The sequence below is a fragment of the Nothoprocta perdicaria genome, unplaced genomic scaffold (assembly GCF_003342845.1).
Source record: "Nothoprocta perdicaria isolate Ctin4 unplaced genomic scaffold, notPer1 scaffold_39, whole genome shotgun sequence".
NCBI classification, from domain to species: domain Eukaryota; kingdom Metazoa; phylum Chordata; class Aves; order Tinamiformes; family Tinamidae; genus Nothoprocta; species Nothoprocta perdicaria.
Genome location: NW_020455632.1, coordinates 376,107 through 402,276, shown reverse-complemented (window position 1 = coordinate 402,276; position 26,170 = coordinate 376,107). Strand labels below are relative to the sequence as shown.

The window sequence follows — 26,170 nt, the reverse complement described above, 5'->3', positions numbered from 1 at the left end:
TTTTACACTAGTGTGTAAGAGAGATGGATTAGGTTCTCTGAATGGCAGAAATCATACTAAACTAAAAAGTCCTCTTAGAGCGAAAAGACGGGCCTTCAGTGTTCAGTACCAAAATGATTTATGAAAGTCCAAGAACCTGCTCATATTTTAATATTGACTAATATTGACTAATATTTTAGAAAGCCCAAAGCTTTAGTCTTAATGCTTTTCTTCTAAGGATAGAATTATAAGGTAAATGTCTACAGTGTTTAAGTATTTTTTTTTGCCCCAGGACTACTGTGGTTGAATTTTCAGCACGGTCTGTTAATCATAATATTTCCTTACAGGAAACCTACACTGAACTGCAAGAAGACTTCTAGTAAAGAATTCATCTGTTTAAAAGTTGAATATATTTATATTATATTATATTATATTATATTATATTATATTATATTATATTATATTATATTATATTATATGTATATATGGTAATTAATGTGCTGCAGTTTAATGTATTCGTCTTCCTCAGTCTTTAGATTCTCAAGACTTTATCAACTTTTAATTTTAAATTGTTTTCAGAAAAATCAGGAAGGAAACATTTGTGAAGTGGAGCATAAGTCAAATTTTTTTAAGTGTATAAGGGAAAACTGACAATTTTTAGGTGCTATACGTGCAGATTCTTAATGGTATCTTCAAAAATATCCTTGAGATAGCTGGTGAAAGGACTTAGATATCCTTAACTCATTTTGGAGATCTGCATGCATYTTTAATTGCATTTTCACTGCTCTGAATGTTAGGCTACATTTCGGGTGTTGTCTCACCTAAAGTGAACAGTCCATAAATTAGATTCCTGGACTCCCTCAACAGTCCCTAAATGTGAGGCAGGTGTCCACAGAAGACAATCTCTCTCATCTATCTTAAGATGCATTTAATCATTCTTTGTCTGAAGTGGACACTCATGTGCCCAACTTGGATTTAAAGACTTTGAAAAGCAAGTGAGAAATATCAGGACCCACCATGTGCAATCTTGAGAGAAAACAGCTAGAGGTAGGAGCTGAAGAAGGATCTGACTAAGAGCCTTCCAGATTTTCAGGGCTTCATGGTTACACAACACACCCAGGATGAAAAACATCCCCAAGAGTTTATTCCTTCTGACCATGATTTAGAATTGATTATCTTAACAAACATTTCCTTCTTGGTAGGAACCATAATATCATGAGTTTGAGGAACTATGATGCCTAGAAACTGAGTAGGCAAAATGTAGAAACTGAGAAACAAAGTTTTGGGTAAATCTTTTGCAAGGGTAACATATCATGCATGACATTGATACAAAACTCTATTTGTAAATGTTTGAGATATATCTGTAGTGAATTCTCCTTGGGTACAGGGAGCTGCAAGATTTTCCCCAGGCCTTTAAATTTTGGGGGCATCAGAAACATAGCTTGAACTAGAATAAATGCACTGAGAGAAGGAAAAAAAAAMCCTGTAGTTTCAGGGATATACTCCATTTGCTCCCCATGTGTTTTTAAGCAAACTTCTTAAACCAGAAAGAGGAACTATGCCTTTTTTTACAGACAACATTAGTAACGTACATATGTACTGTATATATTTCTAGAAAACAAACAAAAATCATTATGGTACAAGATACCAAATTCAGAGTGATTACAATGTGTACAATTCAGTCACCTACCTGAAACAATAAGGATATAAAAAATTCACATTAAAATTCCACCTTGTTGCAAATATATTCTCAAATAAGCCTAAGGCAGTTTTTTTAGCATGCTTACAGATGCGTAATACTTACAAACAATGCTACAGTGCAAAGAACTTTCCTTAATTAGCAGAAAACAAGAGCTGGGTGGGAAGAATTACTGAAAATTGATGTGATACTTAAGAGTAAGTATAACCAAGAGAAAAATGTTTAGCCATTATTCCATTTTGAATAGCTGCATCCTCAAGGAGACATTGAAGTTGAATTGTGCTTTTGCAGTTTAGAGCATGTCTCTAAGATCTTCTTCAGTGGACATAGGGCAAAGTACTGCATGAACAGATTCCTCAGATTATACATCTGAAGCAGTAGCCAAAACAACCCTTATATTAAGTAACTTTCAAAAGCTGTATTTTATGGTATGTACTTTACTTCTGTAGACAAAGAACTTAAAACTTCTCCTTTCTATTAAAAAAAAATCCATCTGATATTTGAATTATTTTTARGCTAACTCAGGATGAAGGGACTGGCACTAAGAACAATACTTTAGCAACCAAAACTGGAGGTGAAATAGAAATCACCAAGTGCCAAGAGAAATTGGCAGATGTCAGCAAATATTCTTCTACCAGTGAGTTGCTGGAGTTGCTGGAGAAGCAACTTATATGTGCAAGAACAAATCTGTTTGTCAAAAGCAATTGAGAAAGGTCTTTCAATCACCTATGCTAAAGCTCTCCATTCATGTAAATACTTAGGAAGAGTTTGAGACACAGGAAGAGATAAGAAAAAAAAATAAAAGGGTCAAAAATGAGAGCAGTGGTGTATTTTATTTTCTTTGCTTTTCATTCAGTTCGTGCATAAAAACCTAGAGAATAGACAATGAAGAAATATATGGGCACATCCTGCCTTAATCTGGGCTGCTGGCATGCCTGCATGCACATATTGCCTCCTGCTCCACTGTTCCAGAAGTAATAAAATCTTCCATTATTACCATGGTAGTGCCAAAGGCAAAAAAGTTTTGTACAGAATGGGTTACAGAAAAATTAATTGATGATAGGCTTCTTGGCAGATTGCAACTATAATGTTTGTGTAATGTGTTGATGTACTTCTAGTCCCTATCCCCAATCAGATACTGCTCTTCATTACACAAGGGCATCTCTTCTAGCTGTTGTTGACATGGAAATGGCAGACCTCCTAACAGTAGTAGTAACTCCAGTCCACAGCAATTTTCTGCTCATATCAGTACATATTTTATAAGGCCTCAGAATACAGTCCCTGCACTTAACAGTTCAAATCTGACAATCKGCCTGACTGCTTCATGGAGTGGAAAGCCGGCTTTGCCAGGCTTCCCCTTGGCTTGATGACAAATCATTACTTCATGAACTGCAGCAACTCCTAAAACATAACCTAGATCTTTATTTGGATAGGGCTTGGCCTGGTTCCACCTGACGTAACTGAGTTGTCCATATTTGAAACTCTGTCTTCTCAAGGTCCCTTCTTCTTACCTCCAAATTGTCAGGACAGCTCCATACCCTACCACTATGCTCCTAAYCCTTCTCATATCTCAACTTGCCCTGTCCTTCCTACTCTCCATGTACTTCAACAGTATACCAAAGTCTTCCTTGGTTCTTTATGCCCTACTACAATGAAAATACCCCCAGCTCCATCYCACTTATCTCACATTTCTCTCCACACCATCTGCTCAGCCATGTTCTTTTTTCTCATAAACACGATATTTCTGTAAATATTATGTTTTCATTCATTTTCCAGGTCTCCTGCAAAAGCAGCTGAGGAGGTCTTGTCCTGCTATAGCTGGTCCTCCTGTACTTTCTCATGCTGGCAATGGCAGGAATATCTGCAGCAGCAAAACTAGCCCTTGGTTGGACTCTAGCAGATCAAATGTGACCTTTAGTCCAGACCTCTCTCCCTCTCCTTCTGTCATGTAGGGAATCATCTAGAGGAGATGTACTTCATTTAGAGAAATGCCTGGCTGATAGGGGCATGCTGGCTGGCCAGGAGGCATTATGCCTTGTCTTGCCCTAGAGAAAGGCACGGAGGAAACTCACAGCCTCAACTCAATGCCTGAGACTCATAGAAAACTGATAGCTTTGTCTCTCACATCTGTTCGTGGAGCTAAATATGAGTGAAATCATCCAACAGGCTTAGACTRCTAACTGGAGAATTGACAGGCAAAAGAGTAGATTTCCAAAGACACTAGGCAAAACCACCATCCTGAAAGCATGAATTCAGTCAGCCAAGGTAATCATGGAAGATAGCTGTGGGGAAAAAAAGAGAACAATGAAAAGTGAAGTCTCTGTCACAGAGAATACTACAGAAAAAAAGCTAATAAATAATTTATATGGGTTCTGTGAGCTATTGAGATGARGTTGTTTGCTTTGCTACTTAACCAACATTCAGGACAGAAAGTAGATACATTTAAGGAGGGAGACTTCTTATATTTCACAATTTTTAAGACAGTAAAAATTATTAATCAAAAAAATCCTTTGAAAGAATGCAAAATTCCAATTTACTGGAATTTATCCAGATGTAAGAGAAACATTTCCAAATCAGTTGTGCCCAGAAAAAGGTTTGATACAGTGGGAGTATTTGTAGCAGAATTCATGAAATTGGATTCAAATTTCTAAGACTAAGAAAGGGGAAGAGAAGGAGAAAAAAACTATAGCATTTTTATGCTAATCTAATACTTTATATAACCTATTATTTTGGCTTCAGACATCAGGGAATTTTCTTGAGAACTATGAGTGCTGAAAACTTCATTTTGTTCATCTGGGAGTCAGGGGAGTCAGGATTTTGGCACAGTCATACGACACCACAAACCAGAGCCATTAGAAGAATCCCTCTCCAAATCCTGAGAAAACTGTGAGAGGAAGAAATACCTTTAGATTTATATTTACCGAGGCATTGTACAAACACAACTCCATTTATGATGACAGCAAGACTACATGAAGCTTTCACTTTTCCATTTAAAGGGAAAATGCATTTAATACTAACACTACATATGTAGGAATATGATTATATCTAAAAAAGAGCTTGCAAGATGTAGTTTAGCATTAGTCTTATGTGTAAACATTTGTTACAGGAACTTACTCCTTCCCTTGAGAAATACACTTTGGAAGACACAATTCCTGTCTTACAAGAYACAACTAATATTGCTATAACAAAATGAATTTTAATATTTCTCACTGCTATGTGTATAACTTTTCACCAGCATTATGGCTTGCATTTAGCAGTCTTATATTTTTCATAGCACAACTGAAGCTTTATGAATGAAAACACCATTATAGCACTTACTTACCAGCTTGAGAGGTAGAACAAATCTGTACAAATTTCTGGCTCAGTCTTATAATGATAACTCATGACAACATTTGAAATTACTTTTACTTCTTTAAAATTGAAGGGAAACAGTAATTTGCAATGTCATAGTGTGGATGAATGAGCAACATTCTCAGAATCAATTGTCTAAAATAAACTGATGTATAGTTTCCTGCAGGAGGCAAACAATCGAAAATCTCTTTTTAAAACAAAGCATAACTTTGCATTGTGTCCCAGGTTTAAATTGCAGTGATTTATATAGTTTGTTCCWTTTAAATTTATTGTTATTCGCCTTTCTGAGCAAATTCAATGTACTAAAATCACATGGTTAAGTGCTATTCATAAGGCTTTGCTGACATAAAGAGAAGCACATTGTGAGATCAGTGATTCATAGAGAATAGTTAGCACCTCACTTCTTGTACAGATTAGCATTTTTCTTCTTCTGATCTTAGCAAGCTCTTCGGCTAACATGCTAAAAACTTCTTTCCATCTATTTTTAAGTCTCTCACTTACAGCTATCAAAGAATTAAATGTGGCCTGTAGTCTGACCTCAGGTTATCTCTGTTTTACTTCCTTTGTGATGACTGGCACTCCCACAATTTTCAAAGAACACTAAAAGAAGTGAAATTGAAGCAGTTGGACCTAGCACTTTTCTCATTCCTCCTTTTTCTTTCACAGCCCTGTGCTTGCTATAAGGCTTAATCTCCTGCTTATCAGTCTCTTTAGAGAAGAGATCAGCTGAATCAGTGTGTCAGGTCCCTTTCTTTTACAGAAGCAGAAAACTCTGCTTCTCCTTAATAGTCGAGAAATAAATGAAAACAAGCACAAAGTAAGGTGGAAATCACAGACTTAGGATGCTTGAGGATTCAAGCCCTAAAGCCTGCACTGGCTATGTGCTTTTGTAYCAGCTATCCTATCAAAAAAGGCAGTCCATCTCTATCTCACCAGTGCAGTCAGCGAGTGTAGCCTATAAAAGAAAAATAAATTGAATTAGTATAATATGCTGTCTCCCAGTTCTGCAAAAGAATTAATTCTATATAGGTAGGTATTATATACCTATATTAATGGGTATAAATATTAAAGTTAGACACTTTAACAGCACCAAGAAACTTGYAGTTCTTGTGCAGGTGTAAAGGCAGAACAGTATCACTGTTTGGCTAAAGCCTTTATCAGCAAGTTGAACAGGATCAGGCACGTGACTGTTTATAGAGTTATAATGCTAGGATGCTCCCAGATATGTTTTTGGTCTGTCCCTTGCACTTTCTCAAATAAATTCCAGGAGCAAATTAAYGTTGGGATGTTTTTTTCTGTTCTGGAGGCTAAGGTTGTGTAACAACTTAGGGATGGCTTAGGCTGACCAACTGATTTAGTGACAGAGAATGAACCCTTGAAGTATTTAATTTATTACTATGAATGTAGATTAAGAATCTGTAGAGACCTGCACACACAATAAATTAATCAGGGAAGTCATTCCCTTCCAGTTCCTCTCCCACAATTTTCTTCCTAAGTTATTAGAAAACACACATTCAAACCAATTCTCCTTCAAAAGAATTCCCATCTGCAATTAAAAGTACTTGAAATAATAATCTAGAAAAGGTGGACTRTTAAGATGACTGGTTCACTGCCCCTGATATCCCTTGGGGAAAAAAAAAAAAAAAGAAAGAAAAAAAAAAGGAAAGAAAAGAAAAAAAAAGAACCCTTGACTCGTTTCAAGACTACATTGAGCCTTGCTGGAATAATGATTAAGGAAAAGGGTTAATTATACTCAAGATACTGCTAGAAGCCAGGTTTCAGATATATTAATGAGCTGCTAAATGCTCCTAACTGGTGGGAAGGGATTTTTTTAAGGTTTGCCAAAGCTTGTACACACATATTTTTTTCTTCAGCTTTGGCCAATGTCTGTGGGAATTTTGTTGTGAGCAGAAAGTTCACTRGTCTTTATTGAGAAGCAACTTGAAGATGAGTCCATGCACCACAACCTGGGAAAGATATTGTCAGTTGGCTCTGTGGAGGGATGCTTTCGCTGATGGCAGCTGCCTCTTGAAAACAGGGCTTGCAGAAAATGTGAAAGCAAAATATAACAGATGCCTTCTGGTGACATGTTTCAGTTTTTCTGTGTGTTTCTCTAACAACCAAGATATAAATCCCAGAAGTATGGCATAATCGTATAGTGACTGACATCAGGCTTTGAGTGTATCAAGTGCAATAGAAGTTCTGCATTATACAAGAATATCAAGGCTTGGTCAACTCAAAGTGAACTTTGATGTCTCCCAATGATATTTCTAAGCTTAAGTTTCTGTTTTGCCTCAATTTTACTCTCAAAATTGGGGTAGTTAATATCCATAACTGCCTCACATACATGATACCCATTAATGTATGTAGTATATGTGGGAATGAAGGCAGGCATCACCATATCAGCCCACAGCAACTGACTCTATATTCAGTCCAGGATTCAAATGCTGAAAGTAAACAGGATCTGAAAGCATACACTGAGTAAGGCAAGTGTTTATACAAATTCAAAGACAAGTTTCTGTGACATTAGACAAAAGTTAGTAATGTCAAAAACTCAGAGGAGAGAACATACCAGATTTAACGGCAGAAAGAATTGCACAGCTTTGATTCATTCTTCTTGTGCAGTCAGTCCCGTGAATATATATAAAAGCATTCATACTGATTCAGGCTAAAAGCTTTTATCAAGCTCAGCATCCTATCTTGATGATAGCCCATAGCAAACTCTTTAGAAATGGGTATAAAATCAGAGGAAACTCAAAGTCAAACTCTTCCAGCCCTCCCCAGACTACGGCTTGGCTCACCAGCTTCCAGGACTGGACCTGTTGTCTTTGATTTTAGTGACTTCTCCATGCAGATTTTCTCCCTGAACTTCCTGAACCATCCATATGACATTAAAGCTTTAAAACAACCTTGGTATGTGCCCAGCTGAGAGTCACAACAGCCAGTGTTTCATCCATAGGTTATGACTGTAATTTTCCAATATAGCTGCATAGTGCAACGTAATCGGTAGGATTTTATTCCAGCCATTTGGATGAGTGATTTCTCCTCTCCTTGCTTTTCACTCCTTATCTAGCAATGTAGAGAGTAAACTTACATGTCCAGAAGTGGTCTCTCATCCCTGCAAAGACATAAGGACCAGTATAGCAGCCTTGCTTCATCCACCTCTCCCTGCATAGCTACTGGTTTCGTGGAATTTGTATCGTCTACAGATCCTAGATCTGTAAGCCGTGATCCATAGAGTAGATTTACAGGGACAAGCTGGGAATATCCAAGAGGGTTGTTGTGCCTCAAAAAACCAGTGCAAAAGCAACACAAACTGCATATCACAGTCTAGGGCAGCAGTTCCAACACTGTATTGTCTGCTTGGCATCAGCCCCTGTCCTACAGCTGAACACAACTCACGTTGTGGATGCTTCCTGGTGGGAGTGATCCCATTGATGGGTCTACCCACGCCAGGGCTGCAGTGCTGTGGAATGCCAAACGAAGCTCTGCAGTGCACCTCGTCTGGGTCCTGAATGCTGTCTCAGACTTGGCACCAGCAGCAGAGCAGCCCGCCTCCATATTCTTGTGCAATGCAGAACATGGACGTGGCTTATTGGGAAGGAGAGAGGGAAATTTGTTTCCTTGTTAAAGAGCTGCTGAGTCAGTGCTCTGCATTTTCTTCACACCCAGCAGACAGAAGCAAAAGGCTAACGTTGCCTTCTGGTCCCTCTTCTGAAATAAATAAACATCAGCAAATTCTGCACTAACCGCACTGTTGAAAATATCACCCTGTCAGCAAATGAGCTCTTTCCCTTCAGTGTGGAGCCCTCTTTTTCCATTGCAGAAAATGTAGGTGTTTTTTGTTTTGTTTTGTTTTTTTTCTTTTTCTTTTTTTTTTTTTTAATCAAGATAAGTAGTTTAGGTGTAAACCTCAGTGGACGAGAGGAGAACAGATGTTCTACACCCCAGTGTCACCATCTGGAAAAATTTCTGAGCTTGTCTGCATTAACTGTTGTGATAAGAGTTATTGCTGCTTTTCTCAGCTAGAAGCTGACCCTAGTGAACCAGCCTCAGATGCGTTCTTTAATATATTACAAAATCAACAAACCAAGCAAACTGCAGGACCGGATCTTCAGCCAGTGTAAACAGAGAATGCTCCATTAGCCTTCAGGGATATATGACATACAGCCTCTATCAGTCTGCCTATATCCCTTGCAAAGGGAGATTAATCCCTAAAAAGCTCTGTCCGGTCCAGGTTCCAGAACCTGACAGTGCCCAGTTTCATTAGGGAAACAAAAGGTGATTATTTTTTTTCCTTGTTATTCCCTCTTCCCCTCTGGAATCCTGCAGTTCAGAAACTTCAGGCTGTACAAATGCAGCTTATCAGTGAAAGGTAAACACAATTGTATGCCATCATGGAAAATGTTATACATCTCAAGAGTAGCTTCAGAAGCATGTCCTATCACTTCAAACATATGTTCCATCTTCTTTTTCTCAAATGTATATATTCACTGGTCATTTTTCAGATAATTACTCATTCACATCTTCTATTTGCTTCTCTCTCTATGTTAAAAAGTAACAAAAAAAACCCCAAACTCCTCATTTCTGTAATAGTCCAAGGTTAAAGTAGTTCTTCTGCTTAGAGGGATGTGTACTAAACCAAAGCACATTCATTTTTTGAGACTCACTGGCATCTCACTGATTGCTTCTTCTTTTGAATGTTACTAGCCAGATATCATGTTCGTAAACAAAACTTGTTGTGATCAGTGTCACAAATCCATCTTGTATTTTTACCATAAAAGAATAAATGATTAATTAATAGCTTTATCTAAATTAGTTCCCTTTTCTTCTATATGCCACTTAAATCCCTATCAGCAGATAGCAATTTCCTCAATTGCATTGTTCATTAAAATGATTGGGTGGGAAAAACATAAAAAAAAGGCATTTTAATTCGTTGTTAAGCACAGCAGAAAGCTAAGTTTATATACTATTTACAAACAGTATATATTAGCTCAGAAGTAAATCACACACAACAAGCTGTGCAGTTTAATGATTAAACTCATCCATTTAAMTATTTTCTGTTTAGCTCCATTTCAATGTACAGAGGGGTGGGCGTGGGTTGCTATTAAATATTTCAGACTCTTCTAACAAGTTAAAAAGATGACCTTCTAAGCATGAAGGGTTGTAAAATGTGATCTATGTGATCTTAAAATGAACTATGGGAAGCTAACCTAGAATACAAAGTGGCTGAGTTAGAAATACTTTTGCTTCTGAACTAGCAGCTGTTTGGCTCATACCCAAGGCTAAACCCCAGGCTTCCACCCAGGCTGCTGGTAGTGCAGCTGTAGAAAGATCTTGTCAATAAGAAAGGTAATAAAAATCTATAAATAGATAAGATCCAGAATGAAACATGCCAAATTCATGTTAGCATTAATTACTCATAATTCAAATCAAGATCAAGATTCCATTCCRTTTTACTTTCTCTGTGCACGCATGGAAACAATGTTTGCCTTGGAAGTTTTGTTTTACGAGACTGAGAATGGGGAGAAAGGATATGGCATGTAAGTAAATGATCACAACAGGCTTTAGCTCAGTTGTCGCTGTTGCATGGTCACRTCTGAGTTTATTATTTTGAGGAAGAGAGGAAAAGAGAGTGAAAGGATCTAGTAAAGACTTTGCAGCTGATTAGCTGGAGCATTAAGAAAAAGAACACCAAAAGAGCAAGTGAACCATCTTTTTTTTTCATCTGTRTTCTCAAAACAGCAGAAGATCAGTATTAATGCAATTTACAGATTTTGGGATCTTGAAAAGAAAATTAGTAGAGGGACTTCATTATGACTGGTATTTTATCACATCGTTTTCTTGCTCTGCAAGCATATGTTTCTGTGTAGGCTTTSTTATGCCATAACAGGATTTAAGAAATCAGGATAGAGACAGAGGATAGAATTAATCTCATGTAATTTTTGCAACCTAAATTACTCTCTGGACCTATTTGAGCTCCCTTTCTAACCAATGGAAAGAAAGAGGCATTTTCATTTGGAGTCATGTAAACAGATAACCTTAGGCTGAAGCAGTCAGTCTCCTGCTGTAGTGACTGCAGAGAGATGTACAGCTCCGACTGTGGTTATGGCGTTTGCAATCATTTGGTGGGAGCAGCGCAAGGCTGATACTGAGCTGCGAAGTGCCAATATGCAGCAAACACAAGKCAGAAATAATGCTTGCTCCTTTCCTCCTTGCTTTTTAGCCTCAGACACTGACAGGGTTGCTATCAGTCAGGCTCCACTGAAATGCCCATGAGGAGACTAACTCTTTTATGTTTTGGTCTCATCAGCAGTTCTTAGAATTATTTAAAAGGCTTTTGGAAGTACTCATGCAAACAGAAAAAAATAAGGCAATCAGTTGAAGTACACATGAGGGCATCAGTCATAGTCTGTATGTTTATCAGAAATGCCCCATCATGCAGTTTAGGGCTGCAGCTGTTGTTTTCTTAATGGGGCTCAGATTGCTCTAGGGATGCATTACCACTGAGGGGCTGGAAGGTGCTAATATTTTGCCATATAGTCATGGCAGAATGGCCATGTAGACTGGCAAAAATGTAATATCTATTAGACATAACAGACCTCATGCATGATATTATTGATAGCTTCAAGTCATTTTGCTGTATTTGCCCAAAGTGCTAACATCTAGAAATGCCAACATTGTTGAAGGCATTGGAGATTTCCCTGGAGGTCCTTGTTGCTAAAGATGTGCAGTTCAGGAAGCTGAGATTGCACTGCAGTATATTAAGCAATTCTGCTATAGATCCCAGCTCTGTAAGTTAGCCAATTTATTTTGATAGGGATTTGTGATTTAAAAGAGAAGTTCTACCCCAGATATTGTTCAAGATGGAAAGGCACAGCAGGGGGTAAAGCCCTTTGTCAGAACGTCTGTATAAATTCAGTTAGCTCAAATGAGAAAAAGTACACCTGCCATGGCATCACAAGAAGAATATATCTAAAAATGATTTAATTTCTCTATTTAGATATTCTTTGTATAGAGCCTTGAGAAGATTATAAAATGCCATGTCTCAGTTGTGATACAGAATCATAGGTCAATTAAACAAAATTTCTGCAAGAGGTTCATCAGTTGACCTTTATAAGCTTGTTCCTCATATTTGTTGCTGAAATCTAAGTGATATTCACAAGATACAAACAACRTAATAGTACCGAGGCCCCCTTCTTGCCCAGATGCATTGTCCTCAGACATGCCTTTGTAGAGGAAGAATCCAGACTAAGGTACCCATTTCCTTGTGTATCTTGTTGTCTGAAGTTTGACTAGTTTGACTAGTTTGACTTCAAATCTTCTTTTCCTTGTGGAAAAGGATTCCAGGGATTTATTGACTCTTCATATGGTAGGGATTTAAACTTGCTTTCTATCTTTTTTTCTCTGCTGAGATGTGGATGATCTTTGCCTATGGAAGACACAATCTGCTGATGTCCACACAGTCAAGAAAATCTTCTAATGAGTGTTCTGGCATTTGGAAAATCCATGTAAAAATTATTAACCTTCATGGCAAAAGGAGCGTCAATGCTTGTAAAGAGGTTTTCACATACTTAAACTTATTTAGTACATAAATCTATGATGTGTCAGTGACAAACTTTATATCTCAAAATTATAACAATGAATGTGAAAAATTGATTAATGGAGAATAGACATGATCTTTAGAAACTAGTTTGGTATGGCAATGAGTTAGAGAGCATAACTTTTAACTTTGACTTAAGAGATACTATAAAAGTTGATATTTCACTATAMGAAAATTTCTATGGGAATCTTTCTTCAAATGAGTTTGATTTTCCAGAAAGACGATAGCTTTTTCACGGGTGCAAATAAACTGAGGTCTATTCCATGCCTGAGTATCTTAATTAACAATTGTCACCATCCCTGTGACTGTGATTGATTTATTTAATCTTTTYGGGCATTAATTTCTTGAATGTAAGTGAGAGTAGCAACATTAGTGATTAGGCATAATGAATCCTACATTGCTGAAATAGAAAATTTCTCCTCTTAGAAAGAGGGGATTGTGTGAGCCTATACTATCTAAAATGAGATATTTTCAAATCAAGACACTTGGATAAGTCCATAGTTTCATAAAGTTCAAGGCCAGAAAAGAATATCAGATCACTTAACCTTACCTGTCAAATATGACAGACTGTTAAGTTTCACCTGTATAGACTACATAGCCTCAAAGCATTTAGTTAGATAGTAAATAGGTCATGTCAATATACTGCTAATGGCCATGGCCCTTGCTATTACGGGGACTGATTAACTGAAACACGTTCAGATGTTCCAGAATATAAATTGGGCTATCTTGAGCACTTGCTCAAGAAGAAAAAAATTCCATGTAGCCTGTTTGTCTATTCCCATGGAAAAAAATCATGAATCCCACATCCTCTCAGAGATATAGCTTGTTATTCTGGATAAAGAAATGGAAAGATAATTTCCTATAAGCAAGCTGCAGAGAAGTTTAAAATAAAAATGCAATTAGCGCCCATCAACCTGATTTCAAAGAAAGAAGTCTTTGCCCTTGGAAGATATGGCTTACCTGTGTGATTATTGATGAAAACTGAATTATTGGGTTTCACRGGGCAGTAGAGTAAAATTGTGTTTAAGCATTTACTTTTAATGAAAATTTCCTATGATTAAAAGTCCTATTCTTTTTTATGTCATTGAAAGMCCTATTACAGTACCCATTTCAGTTTTACTTTGAAATATATCAGAGACAACAGAGATTTATATTGTTACGACCTATATAAGCCATTTCTCTTCTTTATACCTTTATACTCTTCAAAAGAGTACATAGTGTCATGCTGGCCCTCCTTCCTACAAGGTTTACAAAAACTGGCAATATCCAGCCCTTTGTCCAAACGTCCAAAAGTATTGGCTTCTGATGGCCACTGCTGGGACCTTGATATAAAGCCAAATGATAAATTCAGAGGAAATTCCAAGCCCAAGGAGTTTACAGGTTACAGCAAAAGCAACAGATAAATGCTTAGCAGGCATGTTTCTTTTAAGACAGTGTTGAAAATAGGCTGGCTTTCAGGCTTAAGTAATGTTGTTGGTGAAAGTTAGATAGGATTATACAGGTGCAAAGGTGAGAGAAGCATTAGGATAGGTTAGAGCCAAAACGGAGTCCATCTCCCAGCACTAAGACAGGACATAGTTAGGCTTCTCTTGACTTTTATTAGCCTAACCTGTTTTYTTAAGCTTGCAGTGAAGAAGATTTTACAAACTACTTTGACACTCTGATCCAGTGTTTGATGGTCCTTAGAAGAAGATTTCTTTTTCTCATATCTGACATAAATTGTTTTAATCTTTTTTTTCTTTTCTTTTTTTTTCCTGCAAATGAAGCCAATAACTTCTTGTCCTCCTCCCAGTGGACACAGGCAATAATTGAGTGTTGCTTCATAGAAGCCTTTTTGGTGTTAAAGGACTGCTTTCGAGTTCCCATCAGCACTCTGATCAGTAGGGAAAAAAAAAAAAAAAAAAAAAGGAGAAAGAAAAAAATTCATTCAGCTCTTCTTTGTATTTTTCATGGTTCACAACAAAGTTTTTTTTTGTCATTTTCATCCCCCAAGGCATTCAACCCATTTTTCCTACAGCTTTCTTAAAGTAAAATGTCCCAGCTCAAGACAATACTCCAGGTTATGCTTCCATAATAWCAAAATAAGAATAATTATTGCCTCAAAAATCTTTTCTGATACTCTTAACTCAGCCAAAGATAGGCTTGGTTTATGTTTCATCAAAAAACATGCTAGAGGCATATTCCCTTTGCAACTCATCATAGCTCCTAAATAATTTGTCTTGTTTCTCCCTCCACTGTTACTGTTTATTAGCTATTTATCTCACTTGATATCATAAAGCAAAGCCTATTGCTTTGCATTTTTCTGCATTAAATTATACTTAGTGACTTCTCATTATTTCTCCAAGTAATCTGGCTCTACATCAGTTTCTAGTTTGAGCTTATGCAGAAATATTGCAAGTGTCCAAATCACTAGCTGAAAATATTAAATAGAACGAAGCCCCAAATGAACATTTTGACATGGTCTTACTTGAAATGCCAGCCTCCCCCCAGTTTGAAGAAACATTTCCAACTGCTTTGTACTTATGTCTTGTGTTCTTTCAACTAGTTGAATACACATTTCCTTTTTTTTTTCCTCTGAACAGTATTCTCTTAATTTGCTTGTGAGAATGTGAAGTAAAGCAGTATAAATAAAATGTACTGAATTCAGTAAAAACATATTAATAGCCTTACTAAGATAGATCTGATCCTCCCTTTTGCCATTATTCCAGATAATTTTCCAATAAAGAAATTAGACTGAATTGATATAMCTTGTTTTTGATAAATTTTCATCATCTTTTCAAATTGTTTTCTTATCCTTTCAGTGACTCTAAATTACTTTACCATTGCTTATTCTATAACCTTTTGAGATAAAAATTAAGCTGATGGCCTTTAAAAGTTTCATAGGCCTTCTGCTGTCTTCTTTTCAAGGATCAATACTATGCTTGCCCTTTCTATTCTTCTTGAACCATCACACCTTCATGAATTATCTAAGGTAACTGCTAATAAATTGGACATTGATGTGGCTCAGTTTCTTAACTTCTCCAAACTCTTCCAACCTGAATAAATTCATCTGAATAAAGTAGTCTTTATTCTGTTGTTTCATTCAGAGGGTTATGGAATCTCTCCCTCCTCAGAGATATTCAAAAGCTGCCTGTACATGATTCTAAGCAACCTGCTCTAGCTGATGCTGCTTGAGCATGGTAATTGGATCAGTGGACATCCAGAGGTTTATTTCACAGAATTCTGCAGTTCTGTGGTTCTCCTGGTTTCTGTACCTATCCTCTTAAAATTTATTTAAAATATGTGCTCATAATTAATCTTTAGTTTTGAAGGTCGAAACAGAAAAAGTGTTAATTATTTCCATTTCCTCTGCAGCCTCCCTAATTTTCTCTCCCCAGATAATGGATTTAAACTGCCTGTCTTCTCTCCTCTTTAATAGTCATAGATGGTTGTTTGTATGGGAAATTCAAAATTGCTGTATTTTGTTCATGTCATGTTAGTACCAGGGAAACTAGGCAGTTTTGACCCAGAGTCAAGCACTCTGTGAACCTCCTAAAGCTGTGCAGTGCACTTCATGCTACTGTCAATTTTGCCAGTGATATTAGTGGTGAAGTTGAAGGGATACAGTTACACAGAGTGATTCTGATGCTTTGCTATCTGAATGATTGGAAATGACAGAAAAATATCCACTGCAGACAAAAAAAAATCTTCTTTTTTCTCCTTTGTGGGGAAGGGGAATGAACCTGCTCACCTGGAGAAAAGAACAAATACTGACTRAAAAACTTGTTGACATACTGTTGTCATGTCAACTAGTTTCCTAGTCAAGGAAAGATATTGGGAGTCCATATCGAGTTTTTAGTGATAAAGAAGCTATTCCATCAAATATATATTTGGTAAAAATAGAAGTTTTGCACAGGTGCGCACAAGCAGAATGTTGGATTTCACAGACTCTAGATTTCACAGACTCTAGATCCCCTTGTTGCTCGTGTGCCTTCTAGCTATCCTCAGTGATCTGAAAATGAGAAACAGAGCTTCATTTATCTCTTTTGTGAAAGAAAGCTGAGGTCACCCCTGAGCAATGGAGAAGGCAATGCCCAGGAGAGCAAGTCTGTGGGGATCCACTAACATAAGACTTTTGCCATAATACTAAAAGTACTGTTGAAAATGTTCCTCATTTTGAAATTTAAATGAAAACTCTACTGCTTTCCATAAAAAGGTAGGAGGACTCTTTCCTCTTTAAAGCACTCTCAAATCCCTAAAATCTCTGTATTAAATGTCAATTCCAGATCTTCTACCATAAGCAAGACAAATACCGCACAGCATTTCCTAGTTTCCATTTTTGTGTCATACAGAAGTACTTTTCTGGATACAGGGGAGAGTTTAAAAGTTTATATTTAAGAAGAGCACTTCCAGAGTTCATCCTGAGAGAGGTTTTCAAATTTTAATGCTTTATTTCTTAAGATATTACTCATTCCTCTAGAAAAAAAAAAATACGGTTTAATAACCGTTAATATTCAGTTATATCACAATTTAGTGCGTACACATTAATGGATATTCTTAGATAGTCTTTGTATACAAGTTTCAGAAGGAAGAAACATTAGTCAACTTATACCTACCTTAAGATTAAATGCGCTCAAGCACAAAGTGCTGAGAACCTAATTCACTACAATTTAAAATTGAATAAGAATAAAGACATGGTACAGAAGCAAGACTGAACATACCTTCATAGGCTGGCAGATAAGTGAGACAATATAATAAACAGAAAAAGTCAATACTACTGTAAATTGGTGATAGAGCTAGTAGAACATTTTTCACCTCAGGCCTCTTTGGAAAGTAGCCATTCATCATAACTTGAACATTTTTTTTGTGAAAAAGACTTGCTCTGATGATTTTCTGATTTAAAAGCTTCAAAGCTTCAAATTTAAAAGCTTCAAATCCACTCTATTCATTTTTGCATTTCCAAATTATTGTAGTTTATTATTATTATTTGATTTTATGATTCACTATTAGCTCTCTTTCCTAACAAGAAGCTCCCATAATTATCTGGATTCAAAAAGGAATTAGATAAATTCATGAAGGTTCCATCAGTGCCTCCAAACATTGATGTTGCAAATGCAGCCACTGATTTTGGCAGGAATTTCACTACTGACTGCCAAAATCTCAGATGATAAACTGGGAAGAACGACCCTATAGGTGCCCTGCTGTCAATGCTCTTTTCTTAAAAATCTATCTCTATTCTTTGTCAGGTCAACTAGGTAGAGGTAGAGCAACCTTGCCTTCACCCAATGTGTCTGCAGTTTTGTTGCTGAAGGAAGGAGAGGTAGATGAGACATTTTTAAATCTCATCCAGACCCTAAATAACTGTTCCCAGTTGGAAGAGAAGGAACAAGAAATATCAGGAATTGAACATGAAAGGCAGAGACGTTACAACTTTATATATGGGATAATAACGATTTTCAAGAGGTACAATCAGAGGCTAGAGGGACCTTTGGCAGAAACATCTGGAAAAGAATGATCCAGAATCAACTGGTAGATGGAAAGGGGATAAGTACCTATATCTGAGGAAAAGAATTGCACTCTAGTGTTTCCAAAATAGAATTAAACACAGCATCTATACCATTAAATTTCATGGTGCCAGGACACGGGCACTGGATCAGAATTGTCTTTGCAGATGGTCATGCACACATGAAGAAAGCATGCACACATGTTTGCTTTAAATATAAGATAAATCTGCATCAAGACATTGGATTCTGTAACTCTATGTGGAATAAAGAGCTATTTTTTTCTGCTAGATTGTCAAATGTTATAGTGGACCAGGATGCCATGCCTTGGGAGTTTGAACTCATTCACCCTGAACCTACCAAGAAATCCAAGGTCCCTTCGAAAGCAAGATGCTGATTCATGAGATGGAAACATTTCCACAAAGATTTTTGCTAACTGCAAGATTTCTGTAATATTATGTGTTTATCTTTCAATTGGGATGCTGATTTGCAGTAAAATAAGTAGCATTCGCAGAACTTGACAGTTTACAGTAATTTTCCTCATCTGGAATTGCGGTAAGGAGTCTGGTTTGGGCAACTTAAGTAGGCATATGAATCTAACAATTTAAATCAAAAGAGAAATTCAACAGATTTTTGTTCACTATTACACACTTCATTATTTGCAGATCTCCTGCTGTTGTATTTTTGGTTTAGTTGCAAGAATATTGCCTCCTTCTTTGCTGCATGTAATTCTCTTATTACACAGTCCAAACGCGTATATAGGGATGGAGGGGATTTTTCTACAGTTGCTCTGCTTAGGGCTTGATCCAAAGCATAGAAAACTGAATAGGAGTTTTGGATAAAATTGCTTTTATGAGACATAAAAAACCAGAGGATTATAAATTGAGAATTGTTTCCCAGTTGGTAGGAGTGGGAGTTAGAGAGATTATCCTTCCTGAGGTTAAAGTTGCCAGCCTTTGCATTTTGGCTAACACTAAGAAAGTCGCAGACAGAAGAGCTGTGTTATAGATTAAGGCTGTGATGAAAGAAGGTAGGAGAACTTTGACAGCTACCTGGCCCCTGAGGTTAGTATAAATTTTCATCAAGTAGTTTTTCAGAATAAGAAAAAAATTGACTTCATGGTGAAAACAGCCTGAGTGATATCAGACTGATCCTCCTTCCATTTCTGAGCTATCAGAATGCCTATATTCCTGTATACACTTTGTCATGAAGGAAACCTGTGTCCTGCTCAGGATGACACAGAGTGTGAGGGTGACAGTCACCCCACCAAGATAATCACACATGATAGTCAATGAAGAGGAAGTTAATCTAAAGTTGGTTAACTTCTAAAGCAGGGATCTACACTTGATTAAAATCTCTAGAAGCTGTTTTTTGTCTCTCTCTTTTTTTTTCCCATCCATTAAAGATGAGGGGAGCCTATGAGGACTACTTCAGATGCACACATGCAGATATCCAGAGAGTGATTCAGATATCTCCATATCTAGTACTCAGACATCCAAGATATCAGCTCAGGGTTGGCAGATATGACACAAGGCCTGCAGGAGACACATGTTGTCATGGAGAGAAAGAAAGTCATTCTTTGGCTATGTTTTCTTTATGTTAATTCTTATTTTTCCCCAGAATTCAAGTTCTCTAGAGGGAACTAAAAAGATCATATATAGTCTAAGTACAAATGACATCTATGAATGTGTTCATATACATATATATATATATATATGTACAGTACTTTACTGGTTAGACCTTTTCAAGTAAACTTAACTTTATCTTTATAGCTCTGTTGCTAAATTTAATGGTTGTGGAATTTCTGAATTCTGTGATGAGTAAATCTATATTAAATGTCATTTTAAAATAAAAGGTCATAATCCTAAAATACTTTTCAAGATGGAATCTTTCCTGGAACACTGACTACCTGTGACTTTTCTGAATGTCCTTCTACTATGAGGGAATTCCACCTCTTCAGGAGGAGCTCTTGGTAGCTGAGAGAGACAGAGACAGAGAGACATGATTATGGAGAAAGCATAAGCTTGCAAGACAATTAATGTGGACTAATGAAGTAGCAAATATTGTGTTCTTTGTCATCATCACCCTCATGTCAGGTAGGAACAAGTAGAGAATCTTGCAGACAGCAACTGAGATTTTCCAACATAACACAGTAAGCAGAGAAAAATTGTAAAAGATATTCTGGTTGTGTATTTTTAATAAGAGGATTTTTTTTTAATTTGTTCATTTCTAAAAAGCAAGGTATCCATTTTTTGCTTACACCTACTTACTTCTCAGGTAACATTATTAATTTATACTCTGGAATAAATGTTGCTTCTTGCCTTAACAAGTGTGTCAAAATAAATCCCTTAAACCTTGAAAGCTGCAGTAGGATACCACAAGCAATTTCAAGAATGAATTCCAAACTTAAACTAAAATTAATATTTTGCTTTGTCCTGTATAGGCAGTTCATTTGGGAATTAATGGATAATAAAATCAATGAGTATCTTTTCAAAGTGCATTTCATCATTTAGAACAGGGATAGTGAACATAGAGGATCTCAAAATATCAGACTGTTTATTTAAGCACCTGCACATCTGGTATGTATCTATTTAGACAGATGTATGTGAGCATTTTTCTTTTGTCTTTTTGGTATGAAATTTTTTTAACTGCTACAGGATAAAAAAAATGTTCTGCCACCCACTATATATACACACATTTTTTTTGTTGTTGTTTTATCATTTCAGGTCATGGAACCAAAGGAGTGTTTGAACTACTTTCAGGATGGCGTCGAACAAGAGAGAATCTGCCATTCAAGGACAGAGTAGCGGATGCCTACTCAGATGTCATGGTCTCCTATACAATGACAAGCTCCTTGTACTTCATAGCCTTTGGCATGGGTGCCAGCCCTTTCACCAACATTGAAGCTGTAAAAGTCTTTTGCCAGAATATGTGTGTGTCTATTCTGTTGAATTACTTCTATATCTTTTCCTTCTTTGGCTCCTGCCTGGTCTTTGCTGGCCAGTTGGAGCAGAACCGTTATCACAGCATCTTCTGCTGTAAAATCCCTTCAGCAGAATACCTGGACCGGAAACCTGTGTGGTTCCAGACTATGATGAATGATGGCCATCGTCATAGTTCTCATCATGAGACCAACCCATATCAACATCACTTTATCCAACATTTTCTCCGAGAGCATTATAATGAGTGGATTACCAATATCTATGTCAAGCCATTTGTGGTGATACTATATCTCATCTATGCCTCTTTCTCCTTTATGGGGTGCTTACAGATTAATGATGGAGCTAACATTATCAATCTTCTTGCCAGTGAGTCTCCAAGCGTCTCCTATGCCCTCATCCAGCAAAAGTATTTCAGCAACTACAGCCCTGTGATAGGATTCTACATTTATGAACCTCTGGAGTACTGGAATGGCACTGTGCAAGAAGATCTAAGAACACTAATCCAGGGGTTCAATACAGTATCTTGGATTGAACAGTACTACCAGTACCTTAGAGTGGATAATATTTCTGCAGCCAACAAAAGTGACTTTATCAGCATCCTCCAGAATTCCTTTTTAAAAAAGCCAGAATTCCAGCACTTCAAAAATGATATCATTTTCTCCAAAGCTGGAGATGAGAACAATATAATTGCTTCTCGTTTGTACCTGGTGGCCAGGACTAGTGAAAACACACAGAGGGAGGCAGTGCAATTGTTGGAGAAGTTAAGGCCCCTCTCTCTTATACAGAGCATCAAGTTCATTGTGTTCAATCCTACTTTTGTCTTCATGGACCACTATGGTTTATCAGTAACTATGCCTGTCCTGATTTCTGGGTTTGGCATCCTTCTGGTGTTAATACTGACTTTTTTCCTGGTTATCCATCCTCTGGGAAATTTCTGGTTAATTCTCAGTGTCACCTCAATAGAGCTGGGTGTCCTTGGCTTGATGACCTTATGGAATGTAGACATGGATTGCATTTCTATACTGTGCCTTATCTACACTTTGAATTTTGCCATAGATCACTGTGCACCCCTGCTTTATACATTTGTACTAGCTACGGAGCACACCCGAACTCAGTGTATAAAGAACTCCCTCCAAGAGCACGGGACAGCCATTTTGCAAAATGTTACTTCTTTTCTTATCGGGTTGGTCCCCCTTCTCTTTGTGCCTTCAAACTTGACCTTCACACTGTTCAAATGCTTGCTGCTTGCTGGCAGTTGCACACTTCTACACTGTTTTGTTATTTTGCCCGTCTTTCTAACCTTTTTCCCACCTTCCAAAAAGCACCACAAGAAAAAGAAACGGGCCAAAAGGAAGGAAAGAGAAGAAATTGAATGCATAGAAATTCAGGAGAACCCTGATCACGTGACAGCAGTCTGAAAGGCTTAGAAAAAAAAATCTCTTTTTAAAAAGCGTTGCACAGAGATGCAGGGAAAATAGAGCAAAGATCTCAGCTGCTTGTGCTGGCCAGGTCTGACAAGGCAAAGGAAGATCAAGAAGGGGTATTCATGATACATCAAGGTGCAAACTTTTTTTTTAACAAAAAATAATGAAAGTAGAAGTAATATCAAATGTTTCCTTTGAATCCTCATTCTCCACTAAGGAAGAGTCTGTTGGCCACAAAGTGTTCCCGAATCTCAGACTGTAGCTCTAATGGGAATTGCTTGATCTGTCCCATTTAAGATTAATGCAGGGGTGAAAAATGAGTTACCATTAAGCTGTTAGTAGGGAAAAAGGCAGAATAGTCTGACAAGGTTGTTTACAGAAAAAGCATAAACATTTCAATTGAGAAAAGAGAACAAAACCAAGATAGTTTAAAAATGCTATGAWATTTTTTCCTTATTTTCTTGGGCAAGTTGGTTAAAACAAAACCTATGCACTCGGGAAGYAGATATTTAAAACAACCTAAGCCAAAGTACTTCCCAATTCTAGTATACCATGTTTATCTATAACACTGCAATTAAAGTGATATTGTGAATTAACATGACACCTCCAAGTGATGGAGGTGCAGTTTATTTGGGAGAAGAAATAATCATAGACCATTTGGAAACTTAATATTTAGTTCCTTAAAAACTGACATATGACATTTATCCCAAAAGGTTACACCTGTTGATCACCACCTTACCTAAATTCTGGTATTTTTAAATGGTGACATTCCCCCTGGACTAATAGATCTTGTGGAACTAACACAGGCCATTGCCACTGCAACAGCATTTGAAGTTCCTGCAGTGTAACACTTCAGACTCCTAAGTTTTTAGTGCTAACATTAAATGCTGAATATTAACCAAGCAGTTGCTTTAAAAGTAATGATGGGTGGCGTATCGCAGATATGACTATGTGTTAGTGGAATAGCTGAGTCAGCTCTGGAGCACCCGCACCGTGTTAGCATCATATATTTGGTCCAATGGGATATTTAGTCCAAAGGAATATGTTTGCTGGTCCCTGCAATATGCTGCAGGAAGTGGGATTTGCCCCTTCCTTAAGCAAAGTATCAGTCAAATACTTTCCACATATGAAAAAAGAACATGTTATGGTCTGCATGGGGCTGAGTAAATCCCTACCTGTAARAAGACAGGTCAGTCTCTCTGTGGGAAGGGGAGGTGAGGGTGGAATGTCTTTATTATTCCTAATATTAGTAAATGTTTGAGTGTTGATTGTCTGCAACATAAAAGCTTTGTTCTGGCAGTTGAAATTTCATAGAAAAAAAAGCAGTATATCCGCAGTTACTACATGATGCTAGAAACTGTACTGCAAAAATTACGAATGACTCTCTGCTTTGTAAACTCTTCAGCTTAGTAGCGCAAGAGAAGGAATGAAAAGAGATCTAGCCATTTCTGTTTGCTCTTAGCCCAGTCCTATGCTGGAGCTTGCCATGTCCATCTTCCCTTTCAGTGTTTTAAAAGGGCTTGCTTTCTACTCTCTGGAATATGGCATAGCATCACCTATATGGCAATGTCTTCCTCAATATATAGTATCCATGAGGACACTATGTAAAAATATCACTATATGGAGTGTTTATGTCGACTTTGTATTACTTGTGGATTCCTTTAAAAGATGTCTGGAAGCTGTTTGCCTTCCCAAATGTGTATACATGTCTCTCTGTGGCTGGTTAACTCAGTCTCAGACCTGCAGAGATGTTTTCTAACGAGGGCATGTGCATATGTTTCACTTAAAAGCTCTCTGCAAGAAATCTTTGTTCTGGGCCATCTTCCATCCCTTCCTACTCTTTGCATTTAGGGGCAGCCAGGGAAAGTTCACTTGCCACAGGAAAAGCCATTTCAGCACTGGTTCTGATGTCAATTAGTTACTTCTGTTTTCAGGGAATGCAATTTTTGCTCTTCCTGTCCTTTGCCATTATCATTTGCCAAAAGAGACCTCTGTGTTCTAGGAGCAGTCAAAGCTCTTAATAGTTTAATGTTCTTAATAGTTGTGGAGGTCATAGAATATAGAGAAAGGAGAACTTTGTGGATAGTCAAAGCTTCCAAAGTCTGAATCCCAATGAAAACTTCAGGTGTATCTACAYCAAGATTACTAGTTTAACCCAAGATACCTAATGGCCAGCTGTAAAGCTGAGCTCCAAATAGTTTAGTAAGATTTATAAGCAGGGGTGTTTAATTTTGGAATATAGCTCAAATGCATCTCTAATCGGCAAGTGTTACTGACCTGGATTTGCATCTTGAAGATTTTGTGCAATATCCATCCTTTTCAGCACAGTCAGTTGTGAATGTCAAGCTTTTAGCACCCATCTTACATTTCCCTTCTCCATTGTCTGTACAAATTCTGAATTATTAAGGCATAACTGTGATCCCTGGGTCATTTCTGGAGGTTTCCTTTTTCACACCCACTCTGTGTCTCTCAATGAAAGTTGCTTGTGTCCTCTTGTACTGCCMAAATGTATCCCAGGGATCTCTGGCAGGCATTGTATTGAAGAAAGTAACATTTTCCAAAGTCATCAAAGCTGTGATTCATCTCATCTAACTTTAGACATTGACAATGTAGATATTTATATCTGAGCTTCTTTTATGGCCATAGGAGAGGAAAAGGCACTTCTAGGATGGATTCATCTGACCCATTTTACAAGTCTGCATTAGGATTAAATGTACCTTAAAAGTGCCTATTTCTGTGCATTGGTGATAAATGGAGCTCAGGGCAATTAGCTAAGACACAGACTTGCAGATCAATCCACGTTTCGTTAATTTAATCCCACCAACAATGTCCAAATATCAAGTGAAAGAGAAAAGAAAAAACTTTATCMATTCACCTCCCAAGCATCTATTTTAGGGACAATTTCCCAGTTTAACTCAGATGAAATTTTGCTTGGCTTTTATGCAGAACAGATCTCTGAAAAATTGGCTCTAGCATTCCCTTAGCAGAGAACAATGAGCTAAGAAATCAGAAGATGATGCTATTGAGGATGATCCACACAAGATGATTCTGCTGGTATGCTACATTGAAATGAGCTAGARTACAATGAGATGTTAAACCAGCTTCTCTATAGATATCAGACATGTACCAGACACAAGATAAATTGATTACACACTGGAAAGAGTACTTTTAAATTTCTGTGTCAAAATGCAATGTGTAGCAGAAAACTAACTAGACCTTCCATAGATATTAATTGGTTATTTTACTTATGAACTGCTTTCCAGACATGAAAAAGTCTGTTGCAATTGTCACATTCACAGATATGTTCATCTCTGTGGATTAATGAAAGTCTTATTTCAAGCTAAAAAATATTATTTTTCCAGTTTTCTAGTTCTCACTGGAACTAACAGGCTAGTGTGTGTGGGGGGGAGGGCTCATATTTTTCTTTCTTTTCCTTTTGTTAATTTATATTGCTTTTGGTCCTTTTCAATAAATTCTGCCCTCTTTTTGTGGTCATGTGGCACCTGTTCAGCTTACCTAGAGCTACATAAGCATCTGTCATGACAGGACACAGCCCACACAAACAAATTTGACATCTACACTCTGGTGTATATTGGATGCCCATATTCATTTTTCCCTTTTTGGGGGGAGGTTCTCCTTTTTTTTTTTTTTTTTTTCCTTAACCGTATACCAGGAGTCATCTGGGATATTGC

At 37.2% G+C, this 26,170-nt stretch overlaps 1 protein-coding gene across 2 annotated transcripts in view; it reads left to right on the top strand.

The window, feature by feature from the left end:
• PTCHD4 (patched domain containing 4) overlaps positions 1 to 22,498 on the top strand; it is a 76,815-nt gene extending 54,317 nt beyond the window's left edge. For both annotated transcript variants that reach the window (XM_026044904.1, XM_026044903.1), the window contains exon 3: positions 20,839 to 22,498. In XM_026044904.1, coding sequence (XP_025900689.1) covers positions 20,839 to 22,472 — 1,634 coding nt within the window. In that variant the 3' untranslated portion in view covers positions 22,473 to 22,498. The remainder of the gene's footprint in view (positions 1 to 20,838) is intronic.
• The last annotated feature ends 3,672 nt before the right edge of the window (positions 22,499 to 26,170 follow it).